Here is a 23,121-nt window from a genome sequence, read left to right on the forward strand (position 1 = left end):
AAAAATTTGAGTGGTATATGTTCTTAAAAACAACGTTTGGATCTGACCTGGATTTGTCATGTCATGTCTAAACTCTAACCATTATGATTTTTTTTTAATTTAAGTAATGAAAAATCTAAAATAATTAAATGATTAGATATTAAAATAATATTTTTATAAATTTAATTTCGATGTCTAAAAGAGTCTCTCTCCATCACCAATCCAGAGAGTTTAGTTGGCCGGGCCTTCAATGCCATTGTCTCCTTCCACTTGTCCAAAACGGTGTATAGACGATAGTGACGTATTTATTTTAATATTAAAAAAATTACTTGAACTCACTATATTATAATGCAAAATGAACGTCATTTCCTCTTTCATTTCTTCTCTATATTTAGCTTTGACACACTTTGAAAGTAAACCAGACTGAGACTATACGTAAACATTCAAGTTCAACATTCCGAAAAAACAAATGACATGTTTATGTCACCACATTCAAAATTCTTCAGTTATATGTATTAAAAAAAAAGATATATAGGTGACACATCTTAATTTATGAACCACTCATTAGAATTCAATGGTACAACTTCCCAGCTCTCAATCTCATATATACGTGGCTGATATTGTGCCCCATTAAAATTCCTCAAACTTTAGCTCATCAATGTGACCCAAAATCAAGTAAGAGAAGAGGAAAGCGAATTACTTTTTCTATATTTTTTTTTATGAAGAAGCATTATTCCAACAACAACCCATATCATCCCTCATGGGCATTTTCAGCCACAGACTAGCTTCTCATGCATTTATTTTATGGACACTGATGCTTTTTTTTCCTTTTTTTCCTAATGGGGTTTGGTTGGTTGATTGGTACTACTGTGACCCAGCAAAGAGACGAGTCATTTAAACATAAGAAAAATAGACCAAGGCAACACAATCCATAGAGAATAAGATCATGATAATAATAAAAACAAACATAGCATGCCTGAAGTTGTGAGAGACTGACGGGTCGTTATGAAGAAGGCTCTGAGTCCAAGTCCGAGGTCTCGGAGCCCCGGGAGCGATGATCAAGTTCACGACCAGAGCATTGTTTTGCCGTCCAAGTTCATCACCGGCGTCGCCGATAGCTTGGACAGAAAAGAACCCTCCTGGTACAATCTCACACAGACTAACTACAACTATATATATATATATATATATATATATATATATATATATATATGGAATGTCACTTTTCCGACGACTTGTCGATTCTTATCTGTTTTTGGTTGGTTTTGCTCTCCGTCTTCCTCTTTAGGTATATCACTTCTCAGATTCCAACGGAGTTGTCAATTGTAGTTGACGAAGTCACCTTCAATGTTCACAAGGTAAAATGTCTATAAGAAGAGGGTATTTTTTTTTCTTTTTTGGTTCAGTGTGATAAAACTTTATTTGTTCTGTTTCCTACGAGTAGTTCCAATAATAAAAAAAACACACACAAAAAAGTTTTCTTTTATTTTCTATATAGCGTCCCTAGAAAATGACACAAATACGTGAAATAATGTAACTAGATTTTCTCACACGTCTCTTAGAGGAAACAGACAAAATTACTAACATGAAAAAAAAAACCATGTACCGATGTACGTGAAATAATGAAACATAAACGTTCTGAGTACTTCTTTTAAAAAACAAACAAAATTACTAATATATTAAACCCATCTTTGTTTTTAAAGAAAAACAAAATATTTTATTAATAAAATTGAGAAATACAAAATCAGACACCATAAATTATAGAGGTAAAAAAAAGGGGGGGATATAGATCTTACCATAACAGCGAGTGATTTGTTTCACCTTGAAAACAGTATCCACTGCAGTCGAAATGCGGATACATGAGCCGGGCCGAGCCAAGCTACGGCCGGGACTTGGTGCTCGAGAACTTCCCAGGCGGGGCCGAGACCTTCGAGACGATCCTCAAGTTCTGCTACGGATTCGCGGTGGACTTCAGCCCGAAGAACATCGCACCGCTGCGGTGCGCGGCCGAGTACCTCGACATGACCGAGGAGCTCGACGAAGGAAACCTCATCACGAAATCCGAGGCGTTCCTCTCGTTCGTGGTCCTCTCGTCGTGGAAGGACACCGCGGCCGTGCTCAAGCGCTGCGAGAGCCTCTCCCCGTGGGCCGAGAACCTGCAGATCGTCCGGCGGTGCTGCGACTCGCTCGCCTGGCGGGTCTCGAGGGACCACATTAACGCTGCTGCGGGCTCGAGCTCGAGCTCGGCGGCGGAGCGGGAAGAGGGCTGGTGGTTCGATGGGGTCTCGACGCTCCGGGTCGACCACTTCATGAGGGTCGTCACGACCATCAAGGCCAAGGGAGCGAGGCCCGAGATTATAGGAAAGTGTATAATGAGATATGCTGAGCGATCGCTCCCGGGGATGGACGCTGAGCTGGAAGGGCTGAGAGGGTACTGTTTCATGAACCCCACACCTGTGTTTTTATAGAAATGCTCGATCAAACCTTACGTTTTAAAGTCGATCACAATCCTCCCCTCAGTTTTCTGATTATTAATTAATTAATATTTATCCCTTGATCGACAATTTGGTTGACTGTCATGTGTTGATTGACCAAGAAATTACCAATGATCGGGAGCTTTTAGGTAAATTAACAAGTTAACCAAACTCTCAATTAAGAGATATTTGTTGACAATTAAGAAAGCAGAAAATTAATTTAAGAATAAACTTGAAACCGATGGGAAGATTGTAAATCATGGTATGAATGTAAAAAAGATAGTTTTACCAGACTTTCGAGAGGGATTGCTAAATTCTCAACACAAATTTTAATTATTCTCAAATTATATCATTGACTATATAGTAAATTATTAGAATGCCATATAATTCTAAGATCCTTACAGGTACGGGCATGGGAAGAACGAGTTGCAGTTCAGCGTGCTGAGCTCGGAGGAGGAGGCGAGCGGGGACGGGAGAGAACAGAGAGCGATCATCGAGAGCCTCGTTAGCATACTTCCTTCTCAGCACAATGCCGTGACTTGCAAATTCTTGCTGCAGATGTTGAAGCTGGCGAACGTTTACTCCGTGTCCCCGGCTCTGATTTCCGAGCTAGAGAAACGGGTCGGGGTGATGCTGGAAGATGCCAACGGGAACGATCTCCTCATTCCTAGATACAAGAGCGCAGATCAACCAAAACACATGAAGTGAGTATTATTCTTGTTGCTATTCCGTGTATCATCTAGATAGTGACAGTTTGACCCTTATTCATTTTCCTCCAAGCTATTTCCTCTTTGAGCTTATATTTCAGGTATCTCTACCGTTATTTGACTTTTGGCTCCACAAGGCTAAACTATATCATTTTAAAATATAATATAATTTTTAAGACGTCGTCAAAGAATATAAGTTTAGAGCGGAAAATGCAAAGATATAAAGGGGATAAAGTGCCATCAAACAACATGTTACCTTCCGGGATTTGATTTTCCACGACCATTGTTGTGTGAAACAGTTCTGCTGAAGAACGCACGATGTACGACACAGATTTGGTGCAACGGGTCGTGGAGTATTTCTTGATGCACGAACAACATCAGCTTCAGCAACAGGCGGAGAATGCTGGCATAAGCAAGCTCTTAGACAACTACCTCGGAGAGATCGCTCGAGACCCGAATCTCTCAGTGTCAAAGTTTCAAGTTTTGGCCGAGCTACTGCCCGAAAACGCTCGGTCGTGCCACGATGGTCTTTATAGAGCCATTGATGTCTACCTCAAGGTCACTTCTCTCGCTACGTCCTTATTAATTTTTGCTCTATTTTCCCATATCGAATATATAGCAAGAAAGATAATGGAATGTTTACCTATAGACTCATGCTTTGTTGCCGGAGCACGATCGGAGACGCTTGTGCAAGATAATGAACTGCAACAAATTGTCTCTGGATGCTTGTTCGCACGCTGCCCAAAATGATCGCTTGCCTCTCAGAACTATTGTACAGGTAACACAAATCTAAATATTAGTTAGGCAACAATATCTACAGCTTAGTAGAACGATAGAGAACAAATTACCATAATGAAAATGAGTTTCTGACAATAGGGGGTTGTTAGCTTAGGGAAATTTAAGTAACCATAATGTCTCTATAAAACAGGGAAACAAAAAGGGAAAAAGAAACGGGTTTCTATTCCTAATTTTAGATGCTGATCAAATTGGAGGTTTCCAAGTCCATGCCCAAGTACTTATTACTTCTTGGGTTGTAACTACTATATTACTAGCTTCAGCCATTATAGCTGTTCAGAATCCACAAACCATTCCTAAATGACTATCAAAGTATGGACGGAGCTGAAAAAGCCTACAATGCCTAAGAGCAGAACACTAGTGCATTGGTTTACAATGATGAGCCTAAAACAATAACAGACTATAAGTTATGAAGATGTGAAATCTAAAAAGCTTTCACAAGTGGAAAAAGTAACAGAAAAAAAATGGGCAGGTTCTGTTTTCGGAGCAAGCGAAGATGAGAGCGACGATGCAAGAGAAAGAAGTCACTGCCAGCGGCAACAACTCCGAGCACGAGGCTCACCTGTGTTCTACGGACTCGGAGCTCAAAGCCCTGAAAGCGGAGCTCGAGGCCGTGAAGACGAAGATGACAGAGCTTCAGAGCGATTACGCCGAGCTTCAGCAAGAGTGCGACAGGCTGGGAAGCGGCAGGCACAAGAACACGCCCCGCTGGAGCGCCAGCTGGCGGAAGATCAAGAGCTCGTTCCACTCAAAAGCCGACGGGGACGAGGAATTTATTGAAGCGCCACAGGAAGAAATGCCTCGGAGACACAAAACCAGCTTTCTTCGGAGACTATCTATTACCTGAAATTTAAAATCTTTTTTTTTTTTTTTAGTTTCCACATAGAAGAACAGAACAAAAATCCTCCTTAAGATTTACATTTCTCCTTCAAGTTAGCAGGTATTGTATTTCGCTTACCTAACTGCTCGGCACTTAAATCCAATGAACACTTGATGCATATGAGAAAGAAAAAAAAAGGATTATAAGTATTACTATTAAGAATCAATGATAATATATAATCATCAAATACACAAACACGCAAATATCGAATCCTTCACATTTCCAACAAAATAACGCAAGAACACTCATCCTCTTATCTCAACATCAAGTTTCTGAGCTTTTCAATCACTGGTGATTCAAATTCAGAGCGACGGAAATAATTTACTACAAGAAAGCACACAAAATTCCGAGCTTTTAAATTGCACTGCTTTAAATTCAGGCCAAGGAGAAATATCGCTACAATGGAAAGAAAGCACAACAAATTCTTAATCCTCGGCGTCAAATCCAATTATTACATAACAGAAAAAAAAAAAAAAAATAAAAACAGACAATCCAACCAGCTTACAACTCAAAAACCCTATATCATCAAAAAATTAGGGCTATCTAGAACCAGAATTAAACTTAGATTTCATACTGCTCCAAGGAAACTTAGCTCCGTCATTTCCGCGATTGAATGAAGAAGGAGAACTGGGTCTCATACTGCTCCAGGGAAACTTAGCACCGCCATTGCCGCCGCGACGAGATGAAGAAGAAGAGGAGCGAGGAGGAGATGAACGAGGAAGAGATGGTACGCGAGGAGGAGCGGAACTAGCCCCAGCTCTGGTCTTCTGAAGCTTAGAACCGCCATAGCCACGACCGTACGAAGAAGAATTAGTATTAACCCTAACTTGCTGATTCCTGACCATCCTCCCGTGTAGCCAGTGCTTTCTGGACTCCGAATCGGCGGCGTCTTCGACGACGCTCGCTCCGGCGGACTTCGGGGCGGTCTTGGCCCGAGCTTCGGCGACGGCGCGGAAGGGATACAGGTCGGGGTTGATGGAGAGAGGACGACGGAGAGTGACGTAAGCCTTCTTGTAGTCGGGCTTGGCGAGGAGGATTCCGCCGCGCTTCTTCTTCTTTCCCTCCATGTTTAGGGTTCGGACCTCGGCGACTTGGAAGCCGTAGAGAGACTCGAGGACGTTCTTGATCTCCACCTTCGACGCCGACGGAATGGTCTTTAGGGCGATCTCGTCGATGTTCGTCGCTCTGGTTGGCATGAGGAGCTTTATCGGGAGGTTTGCGAAGTGGATCACTCTTTTTCCCAGTCGATGCGTCATTTTTGGTGTGAAAGAGAGAGACACAGAACAAACTCAAGAGTACTCTTCTTCTTCTTCTTCTTCTTTCCCTACTGACTGACCTGAAAGGAAAATGGGCTTGGGCTTGGGCTTGGACTTGGGCTTGGGCTTCGTATGTGATATTGAGAGGGAATGTAGATTACACGTGTGCAAGAGACACACGTTTGCCATAAAATTTGTGGTATTAAAGTTGTTTGTAATTAAGTACAGTAACTTGAGAAGAAAACTCTTTTTTGTATTTATATGTTCTAGAAAAAATCTCAATTTATCCCTCATTTTGGAGTTTACCTCTTCTCTAACGGTTTATCCACCGATATACGTTACTTTATTTTATTGAAATACTTGTGGTAAACCTTCGGGTTTTTTTTTTTTTTTTTTCCACTCCAAATGTGTAGTTCAAGTGAAAACAAATGAAATTTTATAATTCATCACAATAGGTTGATGTCTAAATAATTTTCAATTTACGTGAAATTTAAATAAATTATATAATTTATAAAAACAGGAATTAGTTGCAATTAACCATTTCACTGGCTTATTTTTAAGATTCTAGCTCAAAATTCATTTTATTAAAAATATAGTTCACCAATTTACAATAAATTAAATTTATTAAAGAGTTAAATTTTTAAAAAGAGGATGAGTTATTTGCCTAAGTGCCCTATGCAAAAATATGAAAATGACCTCAAAGTACCTTGTTTCTAACTTAATCCTTCAATACCGTATTTATTTATTCCTTAAGTTAATCCTTTCATTAATCTTTCCTTTGTTGTTTATCATTTCATTTTAAATAAAGGTAAAATTGCCTAAATTATTTATATATAAAAATAAAAAAAATAAAAAAAAAATTGTCGAATGATTAAAAATTCGAGGTTTTTAAGCATTTCAAAATAATTGTATAACTCTCCCCAAAAACATTAGGCGCAATCTTAGTTTTATTTATCATTTAATTTTTGCATTCTCGTCCTATCCAACTCACTCAAACTTCACTTTATCACAATGTTTTTTAATTATATTTCTTCAATACATATAGTACAAATTTCAAGTTTCTTGAATAACAATAATTACTCGGGGCTAACGTAAAAAGTATCTATTTGTTCATCAAGAAAATGAAAAAAAGAAGTTCCAGTCATGTGATCCGAGTCATCTGACCAAGAGACTACATCAGAACCTCATTAATTGGTGAGCGCAAAAAACACACATTTCTTTTGATACTGTTGCTAGCATCTATCTAAACTCTGTAAGTGTAAAAATGCTTAACGAAGATGTTTAATAAGTTCTACACTTCTTTATCTTTGACTTGGTATGGATATTTCTGATATAATGATATACTGCTGACCACGATCGGAAGAGCTACGAGACAGTACAACGACGGCGATTTCCCTTCAAAAGCAAACTGAAATAAGGCAGTGACGAGAAGTGCAGACACAATGACAAAGCCCTGCAAAACAACCAATAGAGCAAAATCTTGGGATTTAGACCATTGGGTTCGTTTATAAGACAACTATGCGAAAAAGTAAAAAAAACATGAGTGATCATAGTCCGAGTTACCAGAGATCTGCAATCTTTCTAGTTATATACAACACTGCGATTTTTTTTTTGTTTTGTTTACTTGCCTTTCTAACACCGCCAGCGTGACTCGTTACTAGGCCAACAAGAATTCCACCGAGCGCATTTGTCATAACTGGGATCTGCAAAGAGAAAAGAAAAAAAAAAAGGTTTGAATTGAACTAAAAATAGTAGAATTATTACCAATATTACCATCGAATAGAAGCACGGGATTCAAACCAGTGCAACGAATGAGAACCAAAACCTGGGTCAAGATCATTACCATGGTCAACAGAGTCCAACCGTGGAAAAATCCATGCCGTCTGATAGATTCGCCATCTGGGGATTTCAAGGTGCTAACCAACAAGCACAAACTTCCAACGATCGACATCTCGATAGTCATCAAGTAAGACGAGTGTTTCTTGACCTTTTTAACATAAACACACAAAGCAATGATATGGTCATGGGAAAGAAAATCATATATACCCAAAAATGATCCGATTTTCAGGCTAACCTGAGAAGCCCACTGGCACAAGGAAGATGCAAGGCCTGAGAGAACCGAAGCAACCAAGACCGGAATAATACCACCAAACAACACTTGATCAGAGTTGGCAGTACTGGAACCCTTTCGAGAACCTTCCCCGATGCTTAGAAGAATGGCCGCAATGATCAATAAGAATAGCGCCCCAATCTGCTGAATCGATTGCCTCTGCCTGTGGGGTCAGGTTTACACATCAAACATATCAAATTCAGGACCTCAAGTGTGCAAATTAAAAATAATACTTTGATTGAGCATTACCTCAATATAAAAAATGTGAAGATAGCAGTGAAGAATATCTTTGTCTGGTTAAGCATCGAGAACGTGAGTGAATCAAGGTTCTTGTAAGAAATCTGCAGCAAACTGTTTTGCAGTGCGTAAATAGCAGCCGGGAGACCCGAAGCAGTTAGCGCTTGGATTAACGTCCATTCTCGGAATACTTTCTTCAGAGTACCTTCCCTTGACATGAAAACTATGGCACATAGAACCTGGAATTTTTGACAATACACAGAATAAATGAGCAACTACAGTTTAACCAATGATATGATAACTATGAACAAAGGACAGAATCAATGATTACCTTTGCAACTTCGCATATCAGAACAGACGAGGTCACAATCACTTCTCGGCTGCGAGAAGAGTATGTGAGAATGAAGATATGAAGAACTTAAAACTCCAAATATATAGATTCCTCTAAATGTGTGTACTGTAAATGAGACACATCGACACCCAATCTTTCAGAATCAACCAGGCAAAAGTTGAAAAGATTTACATATACATACCGAGCCCAAAATGCGGTTAAATCTTTGGACTAAGAATTATAATATACCTGAAACCTAATTATGAAACCTAGCTTCGAAATTCTAAGGCAATTGAATTATTTTGATCACACGAGTTCTACAACTCAACACCGGAATACAAAATCTAAGGGAGGAAAAGAAAACACTCAAACTATTGCTGACGAGATTCAGAGGAAATTGAAGAGAATCGATTACCTTGTGCATCGCTTGGCGATGAGAGGCTGAGCGCCGTATTGGAGAGTGAGGAGGACTGAGAAGAGAAAAACCCTAGCACTGGTCTTGTCCGATCTCGGCGGTCGAGCTTTGGACTTTTTCTCCGGCATTTTGCGCGTCGGCGATTGTCGCCGGAGATAGGCTTGTGAACGTTGTCGTTCGTTTCCGTGAAATGGAAAAAAAAAAAAAGGACAATGAAGTTTGTGATTTTTTTTTTCTTTTTCTTTATTCGCGGGCCGTTGGACGCACGAAACTACGTTAAAAATTCGGTTTCTACAACAAGTCGTTTTACTGCAAAATGTATATTGATTTTGAGTTATAAAAAAAAGTATATTGATTTTGATGCTGTTCTAATTGATGCTGTTCTAATTGATACCCCAATTTTATAGAAAAAATCAATGTACCTTAACTTATGATGTCTCTTATGACGTGTGTTTCACCTTTCATATTTTTCTCAATATTGGGCGTGTTTGGCACAGCTTTTTTAAGCCTGTTTTTGCTGTTAGCAAAAACCAAATTGCAATCTTACTGTTTGGTAAAACAGTTTTTAGAAAAAATTTCAAAAACGATTTTAAAAATTGTACACGAGTCACAAAAGCTAAGAATCTTAACTTTTAGAAAAAGCGTTTTTGTATCTGATATAAAATTACTTTAATATCCTCACGTGATTATCCATAGCACTGCTAAATATTTATTTTATGTCTATTTTAGTCTTTTTACTACAATATATTTATTTTACCAAACGCTAAATCAGTTTTTGTTACCAGCAACAACTGTTTTATAAACAGTTTACCAAACACCTTGTCAGTTTTTGAAAAAAAAAAGCATTTTTTTAAAAAACAAAGCTATGTCAAACGATGCCATTATCTCGTATTTATTTTACATATACTTTTGGACTAAAAATAGGCATTAATTTAAAAATAAAGTTAATATAAAACACAGATGCCTGTCACTAAAAAAAAATCTAAATCTCAAATCTTATATATAGTTCTGGTCATATGACAAAAAATCTATTATATTTGAATTTGTCTAAAACTTTACATGGATATGGATTATATGAGAAAGTCTCTCTCTCTCTCTCTCTCTTTGAAAAAAAGAGTCACATCATTTATTATCTTTTCATTTGTTTATTCCTTTGTTGCATGACTCTAATTTTGCCATGCTCTAATATTATCTAGGTAGAGTATGTGAACTATGGTCCTTGTTAAACAAATAAAAACTCAAGTTTTTGTTTTATATATTTTTTTTTCTTTGACCTAGTCCTTATGAAATGGAATACATTGCCTCCACCGATAGAGATTTTTGTAATCCATAATCTCACTAAAGGGATTAAATTTTATGCATCCGAACTTTTATGAGATCACGCTCTTTCGAGACATTTCGTCGAACACATTCTTGGCGATTTTAGATCATCGCAATCCAGATAGAATTTTATTTGGAGTTCCGCGAAAGTTGGATTTTTCGAACAAGTTTGTGGAAAAATCTAAATAAAAAATAGCTTCAGCGAAATAGACTTTTTAAAAATAAGCACTTGACAAATTTGAATAAAACGAGTCTGTCTGAAATGTTGACAAATTAATTAAAAAATCTGTTGCTAAAAATTAGACGATCAACTTTTAATTTTTGAAATCATATCATATTTGACTTCCGTATTAGGCAAATCCGCTTCATTTAACTGAAAAGAAAAAAAAAAGATTAGTTGAAATTTCACTTGATTATATTGGGTCATTTTATCAACAACAATAAAAAAAATGCAACTTTGACAATGTAATCTCAACATTTTGATGTGGCCTTAATCAATTATTTTTCTGAAAAAAATTAAAAAATTATTTACGGCGACTAGTTTTTTTTTAATTGTTAAATTTAGAGTCTATTTTTTTGTGAAAATATCATGAGGTCCATCTCAAAATTAATTGGTAACGAGAGGAGTAACTCATGATCTTTATAAGATCTTGTTAGTTCTCATTCACTTTCAATGTGTGATTCATAACATTTTCATCTAAAATGATTGTTTTCGCATTTTATATTTTATAATTAAACACGACTTCTAGCGATTGATCTATATCAAGTCGAAAATGCATATTATAATATTTATTTGACCCAAAGAACTTTGCTCGGACTCTGAATCCCTCACGGTTAAGTTTAAAATTCCGAATTACAAAGACAATTACATTATTTTTTTTAGAAGGAAAGTCTAACTCGTACACCAAGCATATAAATCTTGTAACTTTTTTTAGTGTGAAATGTGAATCGTCAAAAATTGTCTGCTAATTTTGTAGGAGCCGCCAAAATATCACAATAATGATTCAGCAACTTTAAACTTTGAAACTTGATTTTTATAACATAGTGTAAATCAAATTTGCCAAATCATTTTCCTACGTGCCATCCATTTCCCTGAGTCATATCATTTACTTATTAAAGTAAAAAAAGTACACAAAACAGTATCCCATATTCAAATCACACGAACACAATCAACGTATTAAATTGTCATGTTCCAACCAGAAGACCCCACCTGGAAGAATCTTCGTCATAAGCTTTCCTTTTTTGAAAAATAATTAAAAGAATCTTTTATAGACAAAATAAATATATTTGTAAAAGAAGCCCTAATTTAAGAGACTAGTAATCATAAAGAGATTATAGATTGATTGAGAATCTTGAGAAACTGTCAAATTGTCAGAATCAACGGCCAAGATTCCCTCGCCACTCTGTATATAATTATTAAGAAAGTCCCAGTCATTTCTTAGCCACCATTTCCTTTTCACTCAGATCTCTCTCTCTCTCTCTCTCTCTCTCCAGCTCAGAGAGAGACGCCATGTGTGGAATACTCGCTGTGTTCGGTGTCGTAGACAACTCTCAGGCCAAACGCTCTCGTATCATCGAATTGTCACGAAGGTGATTCACTTTTTCATTGCTTGGGATTCCAATTTCTTTGTTAGGATGAGCTCTTGAAATCTCACATTCTTCATGCATTACAAGTCGAGAGGTGGATTTTCATTTGCTACGATGATTCGCCTACGATTGATGTTTTTAGGTTGTTTGTTCCGTGCATTTTGTCTGTGAAGAGCCAATTTCATTTTCCTCACGAAATCACTGTTCTATTAAAACTAGAGTCTCTTGGATTTTTTTATTTTTTTTGTTCTGGAATAAAAAGAAAGTAGAGCTTTGTTTCATTGTTTTGTTTATTATTAATTTCAATATGTTAAAGTTTGTTTGCTTAATCTGAAGTTTGAATGTTGATGATGATTTGTCAAAGTATTAATTCAAAGGTCGACTTGTAACTATTTATTTATCTATTTTGTTATATACACTTGAATTATAGGCTACGCCATAGAGGTCCTGATTGGAGTGGCTTGCACTGTCATGGTGACTGTTATCTTGCTCATCAGAGGTTAGCCATTGTGGACCCCACTTCAGGGGATCAGCCGCTCTACAATGAAGACAAGTCGATCATCGTCACGGTAATTTCCCTTTCCACGTCTTTATTGTATCCGAGAACACTAAGGTGTCAAACGTTTGTATGTGGATTCTCTTAACTTATATCTCAGCTAATGCTTGATTATTGACTACTGGCTTTAAGGTTAACGGCGAGATATATAATCATAAGGAATTGAGAGAGAAGCTGAAACCACGCCACCAGTTTCGAACTGGCAGTGACTGTGAAGTCATTGCCCATCTCGTAAGTCATTGACAATGTATTTGAATTCTTTTCTTGTTTTGTGGGTGTAATTTATAATTTTGTTGATCCGCAGTATGAAGAATATGGAGAGAATTTTGTGGATATGTTGGACGGCATGTTCTCCTTTGTACTTCTTGATACCCGAGACAACAGCTATATTGCTGCTCGGGATGCTATTGGTATTACCCCTCTTTACATGGGCTGGGGTATCGACGGTACGTAACTTTTTATCATCGCTAAAATATTATCTCATTGAGTGAATATCTTGTCTATGATTTTATACTAGAAGATCTGATTGGCACTTGAGGAAAACGACTGCCCTTCTTACAATTGACTCGGTTATTATTCTAAGCCATCTTATTTTTAACTCGGTTATTATTCTAAATAGCTTTCTAATGGAAAAAAGAAGAAGTTATATTCAGAAAAGGTGTCCTGTTTTAAGAATTTCGTGATCATTTGCAGGATCAATGTGGTTTGCTTCTGAAATGAAAGCTTTAAGTGATGATTGCGAGAGATTCATGACGTTTCTTCCTGGGCACATATACTCTAGCAAACAAGGTATGGTTTCATTTATCAGCAAAGAGAATCACGAATTGTATTTTTTGCTCGTTTCATTTCATCTGCAAAATTACTCACGTTATTTCTAGGTGGTTTTCATTTTTTATTTTATTTTATTTTATAGAGCTTACTTGCCTGTTAACTTCATGAGCATGTCGATTACAATTATTTTTTGTATGATTTTTTTTAATGAATCATTTTTTGTTCGTTTTGTTTACGTTTCTATGGTACAATGAAATAGCAATAAATTCACGCATGTATTCCTTATGTAGGAGAGATGAGAAGATGGTACAACCCACCATGGTTTCCGGAGCAAATACCCTCAACTCCTTATGATCCAATGGTTCTTCGAAGTGCCTTTGAGAAGGTGTGATTTGAACTTATGTGACCCATCTCACTTTTTTAGTACACATTCTAAGTCAGAAAGCCCACTTGATGGATATGAGTGTAATTTTTTATAAATAATTGACTTCAGAAGGCTGGTAACTTTTAGATTCTGCTCTAAGTTGTAAATGCAATTATATTGTTAAATATTAAGTATATGAAAAGTACTGCATATACATTACTCATTTCATCGTTGTGCTTTTTTTTAAATATTGCAGGCTGTCCTGAAAAGACTTATGACCGATGTACCCTTTGGTGTACTTCTGTCGGGAGGATTGGATTCGTCACTTGTAGCAGCTGTGGCTTCTCGGTATTTAAGGGAATCAGAGATTGCTTGTCAATGGGGATCTCAGTTACACACCTTCTGTGTTGGTTTGGAGGTTAGTACTTGTGTACCAGTGAATCAATTTTACACTTTGTTTCCCTTTTCCCCTGATAGTATTTCTTTGACCTTTCTGTTAATACATCTATGGCGCTTACTCTTAGTGCTGGTGTTTGGTTGTGTCTTGCGATCCAAGGTTGCAAAGTGTTTATAGAGCCATGTTTGTGATATGTCAGTTTATAAACTTGAAATTCTATATAGGGAAAGGACCACTGTATAGCCCCTTTTTGATGAGTTACATTTATTCATTTCTTTCCTTATTCCAAATTTAGATCATGGCTTTTAATGAAGTGTTGTTAATGAAGCTGACGTGTGTTATATTGTGTTATACATGTTTAGGGTTCTCCTGATCTAAAAGCTGCCCAAGAGGTCGCAGATTATCTCGGAACTCGCCATCACGAGTTTCATTTCACTGTTCAGGTGATCAAACTATAGTCTGGTGAAATCAAGATGGATAATGTGGCTTAGATGACAAGAAACAGAATAACAATTTTTTTCCTCATTTCCGTTTCAGGAAGGCATCGATGCGATTGAGGAAGTAATCTACCATACTGAAACGTATGATGTAACGACTATCAGAGCCAGTACTCCCATGTTTCTTATGTCTAGAAAAATCAAATCTTTGGGGGTGAAGATGGTTCTTTCTGGGGAAGGCTCAGATGAAATTTTTGGTGGTTATCTATATTTCCACAAGGCACCGAACAAGGAAGAGTTTCACGAGGAATTATGTCGGAAGGTATGCCATCAACAGTCTAATTCCCATATTATCATGTACTGTAAGTTTCGGAACTCATGCAATTTGTTTTGAATGGGATCAAGTCTCTAATAGCTACTTTTTCATTCGAAAGATCAAAGCCCTTCATCTTTACGATTGCCTGAGAGCCAATAAATCAACTTCAGCTTGGGGGATTGAGGCTCGTGTTCCTTTTCTAGACAAAGAATTTATCAACATTGCAATGAGCATTGATCCAGAATGGAAATTGGTAAATCATTGGACTTTTGCTATCATTCACTTTACAACTTCACAAATCACTAGTCAGAGTTGATATTTTACCTGTTAAATATTCCTCCTATCTTTAAAGTTATGGCGTCTGATTCTCAGAAAAAGCGAGATAAAGTTCCTTCAGAAACTATAATCTGATTAATAGCGTTATATGAGGATTAACAAGTATTAAATCCTTGATTATTTTCTGTCTTATGATTATGGTACTGAATACTTTCATTCACGAGAACTTTACAGATCAAGCCTGATCTGGCAAGAATTGAGAAGTGGATCATACGTAATGCATTCGATGATGAGAAGAATCCATACCTACCCAAGGTTTTCATTGATTTATCCCGTCTTATTTTTGCCCCGATGAAAACCAATATTCTCTCTCGGCTATCTATCTACTAACAATTTTTTATTTTGTTTGTAGCACATATTGTACAGACAGAAGGAACAATTCAGTGATGGTGTCGGGTACAGTTGGATTGATGGCCTGAAGGATCACGCAAACAAACAAGTAACCGTCTTAAATTTCGACCATCATTTGACATTGCTAATAATCGAGCTTCGATACACTTTACAAATACTATTGAAGCTAAACCACGATGATATACATATTGAACCAAAAAAATGTAAATACGCTTCTTCTTTTTTCAGGTATCAGACGCAGTGCTGACACACGCGAACTTCATATATCCCGAAAATACACCAACCACAAAAGAGGCTTACTATTACAGAACCATATTCGAAAAATTCTTCCCCAAGGTTAGAGAGACTATGATCATGTTAAGAGTAACACCTTCTCTTTTTTTTTAGTACCGGGTGTTATTACAGCACTATTTTTATCCAAATTCATTTTGTTACCTTTTTTCTCCCTTTTCTTTTCCTTTTTTGCACAATTGAAAATTATGGTATTATTTTGTAGTTACCGTTTTTCCCCCTTTCTTTTCTTTTTGCTTCGTTGTCTTTTAAATATATATATCAACTTAACTTTTATATATATATATATAGAATGCTGCTAGGTTGACTGTGCCGGGTGGTCCGAGCGTGGCGTGTAGTACAGCTAAGGCTGTGGAATGGGATGCGTCGTGGTCCAAAAATCTAGACCCTTCTGGCCGAGCCGCTCTTGGTGTTCATGCAGCATCATACGACGAGAAACCGTTGGATCTTAAGGACTCGGATCATCTTTTGACCATCTCACCCCAAAAAGCCGGGATCGCCAAGCAAGCTGCCACACTAGTTTGATCAGAGATCAACGAACAAACCCAGCGTTGAGATTGCTATGCCAAAGGTAACAATTTTATCTCGTTACGTTTTATTTGAACTGCTCAAAAGAGCATTCTGATTGATGTTTAATCTGATCAATGAAATGTTTGCAATTTGTTTTTATTTGCTTTTTTGGCCCAGCAAACATGGAGTGTAAACTTCTACTCTGTCAGGTCTCAAAGAGCAGTTTGTAAAAGAAAAATAATAGAGAGCTTTATCCATATATTGTCGTTTGGATCTTTAACTTTTCAGTTATGTTTTTAGTCCTTCCAATTGTAAATTACTAGTTAAGGAAAACATTATAAATCCCTTGTCAATTTTATTTTGTCGTTATCAAATATAAAAACAAAAGTTGTTTTGTTGTCGTTCCTATTTACAAGCGTTTTGTTCTTCCATGTGAAATCATAAAAAATGGTTATAACTCGAGGTTCTATTAAATTTCGTTTAACCTCTTATTATATGTTGATGAACAAACATTGCTCTAGAGTATCACAGTAAATTTAGGTCCAACTTTAACAGCCACGATAGGCTATTGGTACTCTCTATATTATGTACAAACAGTGTGTGTATTAATTGTACTAACAGGGTGTGTATTAATTGCACTATGTACAAAGCAAAACGCCACAAAACGGTCAAAAGCCTTCCTTGCCAAACAAGTTACATATGTACATGGAACAACAAACTGATAGTTTTTGAGTTTGTCAAGCACACGGCTCAGAAATGTTCTCTCTTATGTGCCTTTGAGAGAGTGATTTTACCAGCGGCAAATACCAGGCGTTTCGATTCGGCTCTGGGCAAGAATCTCTTCGTACTTAGATGGGTACACAAAACCCCACAACTGCGTACGAAAAGTAAAGATTTTTCAGCTTTTTAATAACCTGATAGTAATATGAATTTAGAAACCAAAATGTACCTCAACTTCTTTCACTTCAAAGTCTTCCGAATTCGCGAGACAGGGGTTGCCATAGGTTTCAGAGACTGAACTCGACCCGTTTAACCTATCCAAACATTTAAAAGCAAAGAACAAATTAAATAAATATTTGATATTGTTTTCGCTGTTGACAAAATTGAAATCAAACGGGCGATTCTTACAAATCGTTATCCAAATATAACGCAAAGTGGCCGCCACCGCCGATCGCCAGAAAGTCTAGAGAGCACAGAGTGAAATAGCGATTCGCACCTGTTTTTTCATTTATTTACCTCAATTAGTTCCAAGCCGAGATAATATAACCTCGGAATTGAGTCCTTAACAGCTACGCAATTATAAAAGAAATCCAAGTTTAATAATTTTATTATATATATATATCGTAAGTTCGATTTACCCGTGGGGTGGAATATACAAGGATGTCCGGGCTTATCTGTGAAAACAAACGTCGCATTCGATCCCTGTCATAGTTTTATAAAACCAAAAACCATCACTAAAAATATACATGAAAAAAAAAAAAAATCAATCACAAAAGAAGAAGAAGATCACCTGATATCTTTTCTTGTTGGTCGGGTTTAAAGGTGCCTCAATCAATCCCCCGAAAGTCGCACCTTTACGATCCCCTACAACCTGACCAAAATAATTTCACGCCACAAAAAAATAAGTGTTGAAATATTAACCCAAGTCTCTCCACAAAGTCCATTACAGAGAAACAAACATATAATTTATTTCTTTTTGTATGTCTTTAACTTTTTAATTTACCAGCAAACTGAGGCCGGGCCAGAGCATACTTCTTCTGTACAGCGTCGAAAGCGAAATGCCGTGCCTCCAAGTGCTATAAAATCGGAATTGAATTAAAAAAAAAAAAAAAAAAATAAAAAAATAAAAAAATAAAAAACTGAAATAAAGAGAACAATGAGATATCGGAAATCTCGCTCTCTAACCTGTATAGCAACATCCATTTCCGTCCCTGAACGAGCGCCGGAAGAGAAGCGTAAAGTGCGTGCCTCGTATTCTCCGACATAAGCAAAGAAGGCTCGGAAGCCCCCGGAACGTCCCCGTCTTCTTCAACGGACGTGGCCTCAACCTTCTCGACCCGCACCGCTGCCACGTCATCGATCCTCAGGTCGGGATCGGGCTTTCGATCGTAGCTTCTGAACCCTCCGATCCTCGTGGCGTGGGAGAACGCCCTACCGAGCGTCTGCTTTCCCTTGGACAACAAGCTTCTTCTTCCGCCACTGTTTTCTCTCATCGGAGGAGGGTTAGGGTTAGGGTTTTCTCGTTCGGGTCCCTCTTCTGAGTTCGGATTGGAAGCCAAGAGCGAGTATAGGAACGCGGGGAACGAAGAAGTGTCGGGACCGTCGACTAAGCCCTCGTCGGGTTTCTCTCCTTCTCCTTCTTCACTACTCGACTCCGATTTGGGTTTCGGTTCGGCGTCACTTACGTCTTTGGCCTCTGTAGACTCATCTTCCTGATTAAAAAAAAAAAAGAGCAAAATTATATTTACATGATTTTTTTCCCCTATAGGCATTGGAGGCAAATTGAGGAAATTATATCACAACAAGTATAAAAACTCATGCTCTTAAATGAGGTCAGAGATACAAGGTTTGTTCTTTTTCTTTTGGTGAAACATGGAGCAAATACCGGGAACTAAAGAAATAACCCTGCAATTAGTAAGACCAGAAACTAACAACATAAACTATCATTGAATTTTTTTTTTAATCTCTTATTGATATTAAAAGCTAATTGAAGAAAATGTGTCACAACTCTCAACCAAGTACATATCCCATGTTCTTATTCTTCCTGTTTTCCCTTAAATGTTATCAGAGATAAAAAGGTGAGTACTTTTTTGGCGATACATGAAATGCTCAAATGCCCTGTTTTTTCAAGACCAACAAGACAAAGCTCAGAATACCAGGAATGAAAGAAAGAACCCTGTCATTGACTAGGCAAGGAATTAACAAAATGAAAATTATAAACCCCAGAAAAAAAAAAAAAAAATTAAAAGAAGCAGATTTGATTTTACCTAAAAACAGTAAACCGTGAGCGATTTTTAAGTCAATTACATAAAAAAAAAAAATTAATAATAAATAAATAATAAATTTAAAAAAAAAAAAAACAAACAAACTTACAGATAAAGAAGGAGAAGATTTAGGAGGCGAGGGCTTAGATGGCTTGTCAGAAATAGGGTTCAGAATAACGGTGGTGAGATCGGACACAAAGTGTACAGCTTTACTCCGAATTGACTGTTTCTTTCCCATCTCTCTCTCTCTCTCTCTCTCTCTCTCTCTCTCTCTCACTTCTCTCTCACTTACAATTGTTTTTACTATAAATAAGAAGAGATTGGAAAATCGATCGATGGCGATTAATTGTTTAACAATTATCACTAATCCCAGCCATTCAACTTCATTTCTCACTAATCGTCAAAATTCCTAATTTCATACCATTTCTCTCTCTCTCTCTCTCTATTTTGGCGGATTTTAAGCTGTTTAAACTAATAACTAAACTAAGGGGGGAAAGAATCCGACTGCTTGACACTTTGAGAGTCTGATTTGCAAATAATAAATATCAAGGACCAGATTAGGAAGAAAGAAGAACTCGAAAATAATAAAATAACAAAAACAAGAGTGTCAATAAAGAAACAAGTGTCAATATTTGCTTTTTTTCTTTTTCTTATTGCAGAGTTTGTTGGGGTTGTGTTTCCCACACCAAACTTAATTACCTGTTTCTTTTGTGTGTTTTGTATTTTATCAAAACAATTATGTAGCATAATGCCAAATTGACTCCATGGCCCAATGGATAAGGTGCTGGTCTACGAAACCAGAGATTCTGGGTTCGATCCCCAGTGGAGTCGCTTTTTTCTAATTTTTGAAGTGTTTGGTAGTGATCGAATCCAATTAATTTTTATTTTTCCTCCCTACACAAACATACTAATTTAGTAGGTATGAGTAATTCATATGATTTATTGGAAAATTAGTATCATATATGATATCAAAACAAGTAGTGTATAATATAAATGCAGATTATTTCTAATTTCTAATTTTTGAAGTGTTTGGTAGTGTTCGAATCCAATTAATTTTATTTTTCCTCCCTACACAAACATACTAATTTAGTAGGTATGAGTACTTCATATGATTTATTAGAAAATTAGTATCATATATGATATCAAAACAAGTAGTGTATAATATAAATGCAGATTATTTCTAATTTCTATTTAGAGGAATATTGTAAAATTGTATTGGACAATTTTTTTTTTTGTTGGTTTAGCAAAACATTCTTTGTTTAACGTTTAAGAGTGAATTAGTCAATTTAGATATATCTGTTAGCTTATTTACAATTTGTTAAAATTTGTCTAATTAGCAAAATTTCAAATGGTTGTGCGGGTTTCGCGATAAGAAATAATAATAAACTTAACTGACAAATTTAATTCCACACTATGTTCAAATTGGAGATCGTGAATTCAATCTCAACTAATAATTTGCCGCCCTTAAAAAAAAAAAAAAAAACTTGCTTGATGAATTTAGAAGTAATAAAACATTAAGGCCAATCTCCTCTAGACAAATTCAAGTCCCGTTTAGGCCCACGTACGCGACTCAGCCCAATTAAGACGAAGTCCCACACCAACAATATGAAAATTTGAATACAACTTTGTTTTAATATTTATGTAAAGTATTTGATATCAAAATACTAAAATTTTCACCTAAAAATGAACACTCATATGGTGTTTTTGGTCGTACCACACCAAGCTGCGAGACATTTCTCTTTGGCATGAGCCTTGTGTTGCCTCGGTTCAACTTCAATCACCTCATATTGCGCCTCGTCCGGCCAACCATGTGACTCACCTCCCTATGGCTTGGTTATGCGGAAACCCAAACTCTACGATCAAGAGCGGAGCCACACGGGGACAAGGGGGAAAAATGCTCCTTGAACTTTTGAAAATTATAATTTTTACTCTAGTAGTTTTATATTTTTAGCCCAAATTTATATGATTTATTATATTTGTCCTCTCATATTTTTTTTTAAGTTTCTCTGACCCCCGACTGAAAATTCCTAGCTCAGCCATTGTTTACGATAAACTCTTGCCTTCCAAAACTTTGCAGAATCTCTCTCAACAAGTCCACCACATGTAGGCCTTTGTCCGCACCATGTAGCTACCTGACTACAAGCCCTTGTCCATGATAATCTTCCATCCATGCCGTCTTGCTCAAATCGGCGCCTCAATTTTTGTGACATGGACTTCTAAGGTCACCATAAATGCTAGGTCCATTTATTTGAGCATGTTTTATACTCTCTGAACTCTAAACTCTATCTCTTGCTCTCTCGTTTTCTCTCTCTTAAAGCTAGAAATGAGCTAAAGTGCCTCAATCTCACGTAGTGCAAATGACAAATGTGTGGGTGTCGGAGCACACACTATGGGAACCTCCACCCCCCCCCCCCCCTCGGTTCATGTGTTCTTTAACATGTTTAATAAGAAAGCATAAATTAACACGTCATCAAACAGTTTTGAAAATCTTTATCGAAAAATGATAATTAATAAACAGATTTAGCCATCATTGTGCTATAATTATTGATGAGAAACGTAAATAAACAAATATTTTTTTGGTGTTTTTGAAGTGATCACGGGAGATTAAATTTTTTGAAGAGATTTTATCCTAGAAATAAAAAAAAAAGACATATTTTTAAATTTTTAATAATAGCAAATTTTTTAAAAAAATTAATTTATAAGTGTTTTTACCTTTTCATATATTTTATCAGTTTTCTTTTCTGTAATTATTATTTGTGAAAAATGATAATAATAATAATAATAAATAAGGTATTTGTCTTAGAGCAACTCATGCAACATCATCCCAAGTTATTTTATTGTTGAAGTTACAATAACATGAAATTTTTTATATAACTTAACATTGTGGGTAGCAATCATTGTGCCATGATGTCAAAAAGGCCGAGTCGGCCCTTGTTCTTCAAGCTCAAATGAGACCCCGGGCCCGGCCCAAACCTTTTTTATTGGAGGACCGAGCCGGATTTAAGGAATATGACTTTAGGGTCAAACCAGGACCAAGCCTTCAATCATCGGGGCCGATGACCGGGTCCGGACTTGAAAAAGGCCTCAAAAAACTCAAATTACAATCATGAAAAAAAAATATTTTTTAAAATTAAAAAAAAATACAATATTAATCAAAACAATAAATATGTTAGCAAAAAACATGAATATAAAAATTAAATTTATGTGTCAAAAGTAGTTTTTTTATACATGAAAATATAAATTTGAAACAAAATAATATTATTTTATTTAAAAAGGTTTGGGTCCGAACCGGGCCTAATTAAAGTTCGAACCGGGCTTGAGTTGAGCTTTTTTGAGGGCCCAGGGTAGGCCGGGCTTGAGGGCCTACACCTTAGGCCCAGCCCAAACCCTTCATGAAGCTCGGTTCGGCCCGGTTTTTTTTTCCGAAAAAGGTCAGACCGGCTCAAAACCTCTAAAAAAGGGCTGGATCGGTTAGTCCACAGGGGACCCAATCCAATTGACAACACTAGATGCCCTGCCTAGCATCGATGCCCTCATTACTTTTTACTCAAAAAAAAAAAAAAAAATACACCACAATTTTGGATAGAGTGGGACCAACTTTAATCAATTTTTAGTGTTATTATCATTGGAGTGTTTTTTTTAGGAAAAATTGTACAAAATAGCCATTTTAAATTTATTGATGAGTAAATACAGTCGAAGTTTCAATTTTTCAGCAAA

General features: G+C 36.7%; 5 protein-coding genes and 1 non-coding gene across 6 annotated transcripts; 3 read left to right on the forward strand and 3 right to left on the reverse strand.

The window, feature by feature from the left end:
• The first annotated feature begins 518 nt into the window (after nucleotides 1–518).
• Nucleotides 519–4,950, forward strand: DOT3 (Phototropic-responsive NPH3 family protein). The gene is made up of 7 exons (XM_089611473.1): nucleotides 519–1,121; nucleotides 1,268–1,337; nucleotides 1,812–2,410; nucleotides 2,858–3,157; nucleotides 3,460–3,718; nucleotides 3,810–3,938; nucleotides 4,428–4,950. The coding sequence occupies exons 1-7, from the start codon at nucleotides 985–987 to the stop codon at nucleotides 4,800–4,802; spliced, it is 1,869 nt and encodes a 622-aa protein (XP_089467599.1). The 5' UTR covers nucleotides 519–984; the 3' UTR covers nucleotides 4,803–4,950.
• A 40-nt stretch (nucleotides 4,951–4,990) lies between these two features.
• LOC149399180 (Ribosomal protein L23/L15e family protein) lies at nucleotides 4,991–6,151 on the reverse strand. Its single transcript, XM_089611477.1, has one exon. The coding sequence runs from the start codon at nucleotides 6,089–6,091 to the stop codon at nucleotides 5,375–5,377; it is 717 nt and encodes a 238-aa protein (XP_089467603.1). The 5' UTR covers nucleotides 6,092–6,151; the 3' UTR covers nucleotides 4,991–5,374.
• A 1,027-nt stretch (nucleotides 6,152–7,178) lies between these two features.
• On the reverse strand, nucleotides 7,179–9,397 carry LOC149399181 (Nucleotide-sugar transporter family protein). Its single transcript, XM_089611476.1, has 7 exons — nucleotides 9,185–9,397; nucleotides 8,770–8,818; nucleotides 8,451–8,677; nucleotides 8,166–8,364; nucleotides 7,935–8,078; nucleotides 7,720–7,794; nucleotides 7,179–7,544 (listed from the first exon to the last, which is right to left on the reverse strand). Exons 1-7 carry the CDS (start codon nucleotides 9,310–9,312, stop codon nucleotides 7,383–7,385), a joined length of 984 nt encoding a protein of 327 aa, XP_089467602.1. The 5' UTR covers nucleotides 9,313–9,397; the 3' UTR covers nucleotides 7,179–7,382.
• Nucleotides 9,398–11,958: 2,561 nt separating this feature from the next.
• Nucleotides 11,959–16,849, forward strand: ASN2 (asparagine synthetase 2). Its single transcript, XM_089611474.1, has 15 exons — nucleotides 11,959–12,094; nucleotides 12,522–12,660; nucleotides 12,780–12,878; nucleotides 12,952–13,093; nucleotides 13,341–13,436; nucleotides 13,709–13,803; nucleotides 14,039–14,200; nucleotides 14,542–14,622; nucleotides 14,717–14,938; nucleotides 15,051–15,185; nucleotides 15,443–15,523; nucleotides 15,621–15,707; nucleotides 15,848–15,955; nucleotides 16,202–16,481; nucleotides 16,598–16,849. The coding sequence occupies exons 1-14, from the start codon at nucleotides 12,015–12,017 to the stop codon at nucleotides 16,433–16,435; spliced, it is 1,761 nt and encodes a 586-aa protein (XP_089467600.1). The 5' UTR covers nucleotides 11,959–12,014; the 3' UTR covers nucleotides 16,436–16,481; nucleotides 16,598–16,849.
• Nucleotides 16,850–16,955: 106 nt separating this feature from the next.
• LOC149399183 (TLD-domain containing nucleolar protein) lies at nucleotides 16,956–20,018 on the reverse strand. The gene is made up of 9 exons (XM_089611475.1): nucleotides 19,682–20,018; nucleotides 19,514–19,650; nucleotides 18,326–18,852; nucleotides 18,144–18,216; nucleotides 17,931–18,011; nucleotides 17,779–17,842; nucleotides 17,549–17,636; nucleotides 17,370–17,454; nucleotides 16,956–17,294 (listed from the first exon to the last, which is right to left on the reverse strand). Exons 2-9 carry the CDS (start codon nucleotides 19,640–19,642, stop codon nucleotides 17,211–17,213), a joined length of 1,131 nt encoding a protein of 376 aa, XP_089467601.1. The 5' UTR covers nucleotides 19,643–19,650; nucleotides 19,682–20,018; the 3' UTR covers nucleotides 16,956–17,210.
• A 144-nt stretch (nucleotides 20,019–20,162) lies between these two features.
• On the forward strand, nucleotides 20,163–20,235 carry TRNAR-ACG (transfer RNA arginine (anticodon ACG)). Its single transcript has one exon. It is a non-coding gene; the product is annotated as a tRNA-Arg (tRNA).
• The last annotated feature ends 2,886 nt before the right edge of the window (nucleotides 20,236–23,121 follow it).

Source organism: Urtica dioica, chromosome 4 (genome assembly GCF_054948205.1).
Source record: "Urtica dioica subsp. dioica isolate 48M chromosome 4, U.dioica_male_clone48M_v1_H2, whole genome shotgun sequence".
Classification (NCBI taxonomy): Eukaryota; Viridiplantae; Streptophyta; class Magnoliopsida; order Rosales; family Urticaceae; genus Urtica; species Urtica dioica.

Excerpts from the sequence above, each read along its gene's own strand:
- DOT3 (XM_089611473.1), top strand. The coding sequence starts at position 985 with ATGAAGAAGGCTCTGAGTCCAAGTCCGAGGTCTCGGAGCCCCGGGAGC. Across the intron at positions 1,338-1,811 it reads TCACCTTCAATGTTCACAAG|TATCCACTGCAGTCGAAATG; the intron begins GTAAAATGTCTA and ends CCTTGAAAACAG. Across the intron at positions 3,719-3,809 it reads CCATTGATGTCTACCTCAAG|ACTCATGCTTTGTTGCCGGA; the intron begins GTCACTTCTCTC and ends GTTTACCTATAG.
- LOC149399180 (XM_089611477.1), bottom strand. The coding sequence starts at position 6,091 with ATGACGCATCGACTGGGAAAAAGAGTGATCCACTTCGCAAACCTCCCG.
- LOC149399181 (XM_089611476.1), bottom strand. The coding sequence starts at position 9,312 with ATGCCGGAGAAAAAGTCCAAAGCTCGACCGCCGAGATCGGACAAGACC. Across the intron at positions 8,678-8,769 it reads TGATATGCGAAGTTGCAAAG|GTTCTATGTGCCATAGTTTT; the intron begins GTAATCATTGAT and ends CAAAAATTCCAG. Across the intron at positions 8,079-8,165 it reads TGTGCCAGTGGGCTTCTCAG|GTCAAGAAACACTCGTCTTA; the intron begins GTTAGCCTGAAA and ends TATGTTAAAAAG.
- ASN2 (XM_089611474.1), top strand. The coding sequence starts at position 12,015 with ATGTGTGGAATACTCGCTGTGTTCGGTGTCGTAGACAACTCTCAGGCC. Across the intron at positions 12,095-12,521 it reads ATCATCGAATTGTCACGAAG|GCTACGCCATAGAGGTCCTG; the intron begins GTGATTCACTTT and ends CTTGAATTATAG. Across the intron at positions 13,437-13,708 it reads CATATACTCTAGCAAACAAG|GAGAGATGAGAAGATGGTAC; the intron begins GTATGGTTTCAT and ends TTCCTTATGTAG.
- LOC149399183 (XM_089611475.1), bottom strand. The coding sequence starts at position 19,642 with ATGGGAAAGAAACAGTCAATTCGGAGTAAAGCTGTACACTTTGTGTCC. Across the intron at positions 18,853-19,513 it reads AATCTTCTCCTTCTTTATCT|GAAGATGAGTCTACAGAGGC; the intron begins GTAAGTTTGTTT and ends TTTTTTAATCAG. Across the intron at positions 17,637-17,778 it reads TTGTATATTCCACCCCACGG|GTGCGAATCGCTATTTCACT; the intron begins GTAAATCGAACT and ends ATGAAAAAACAG.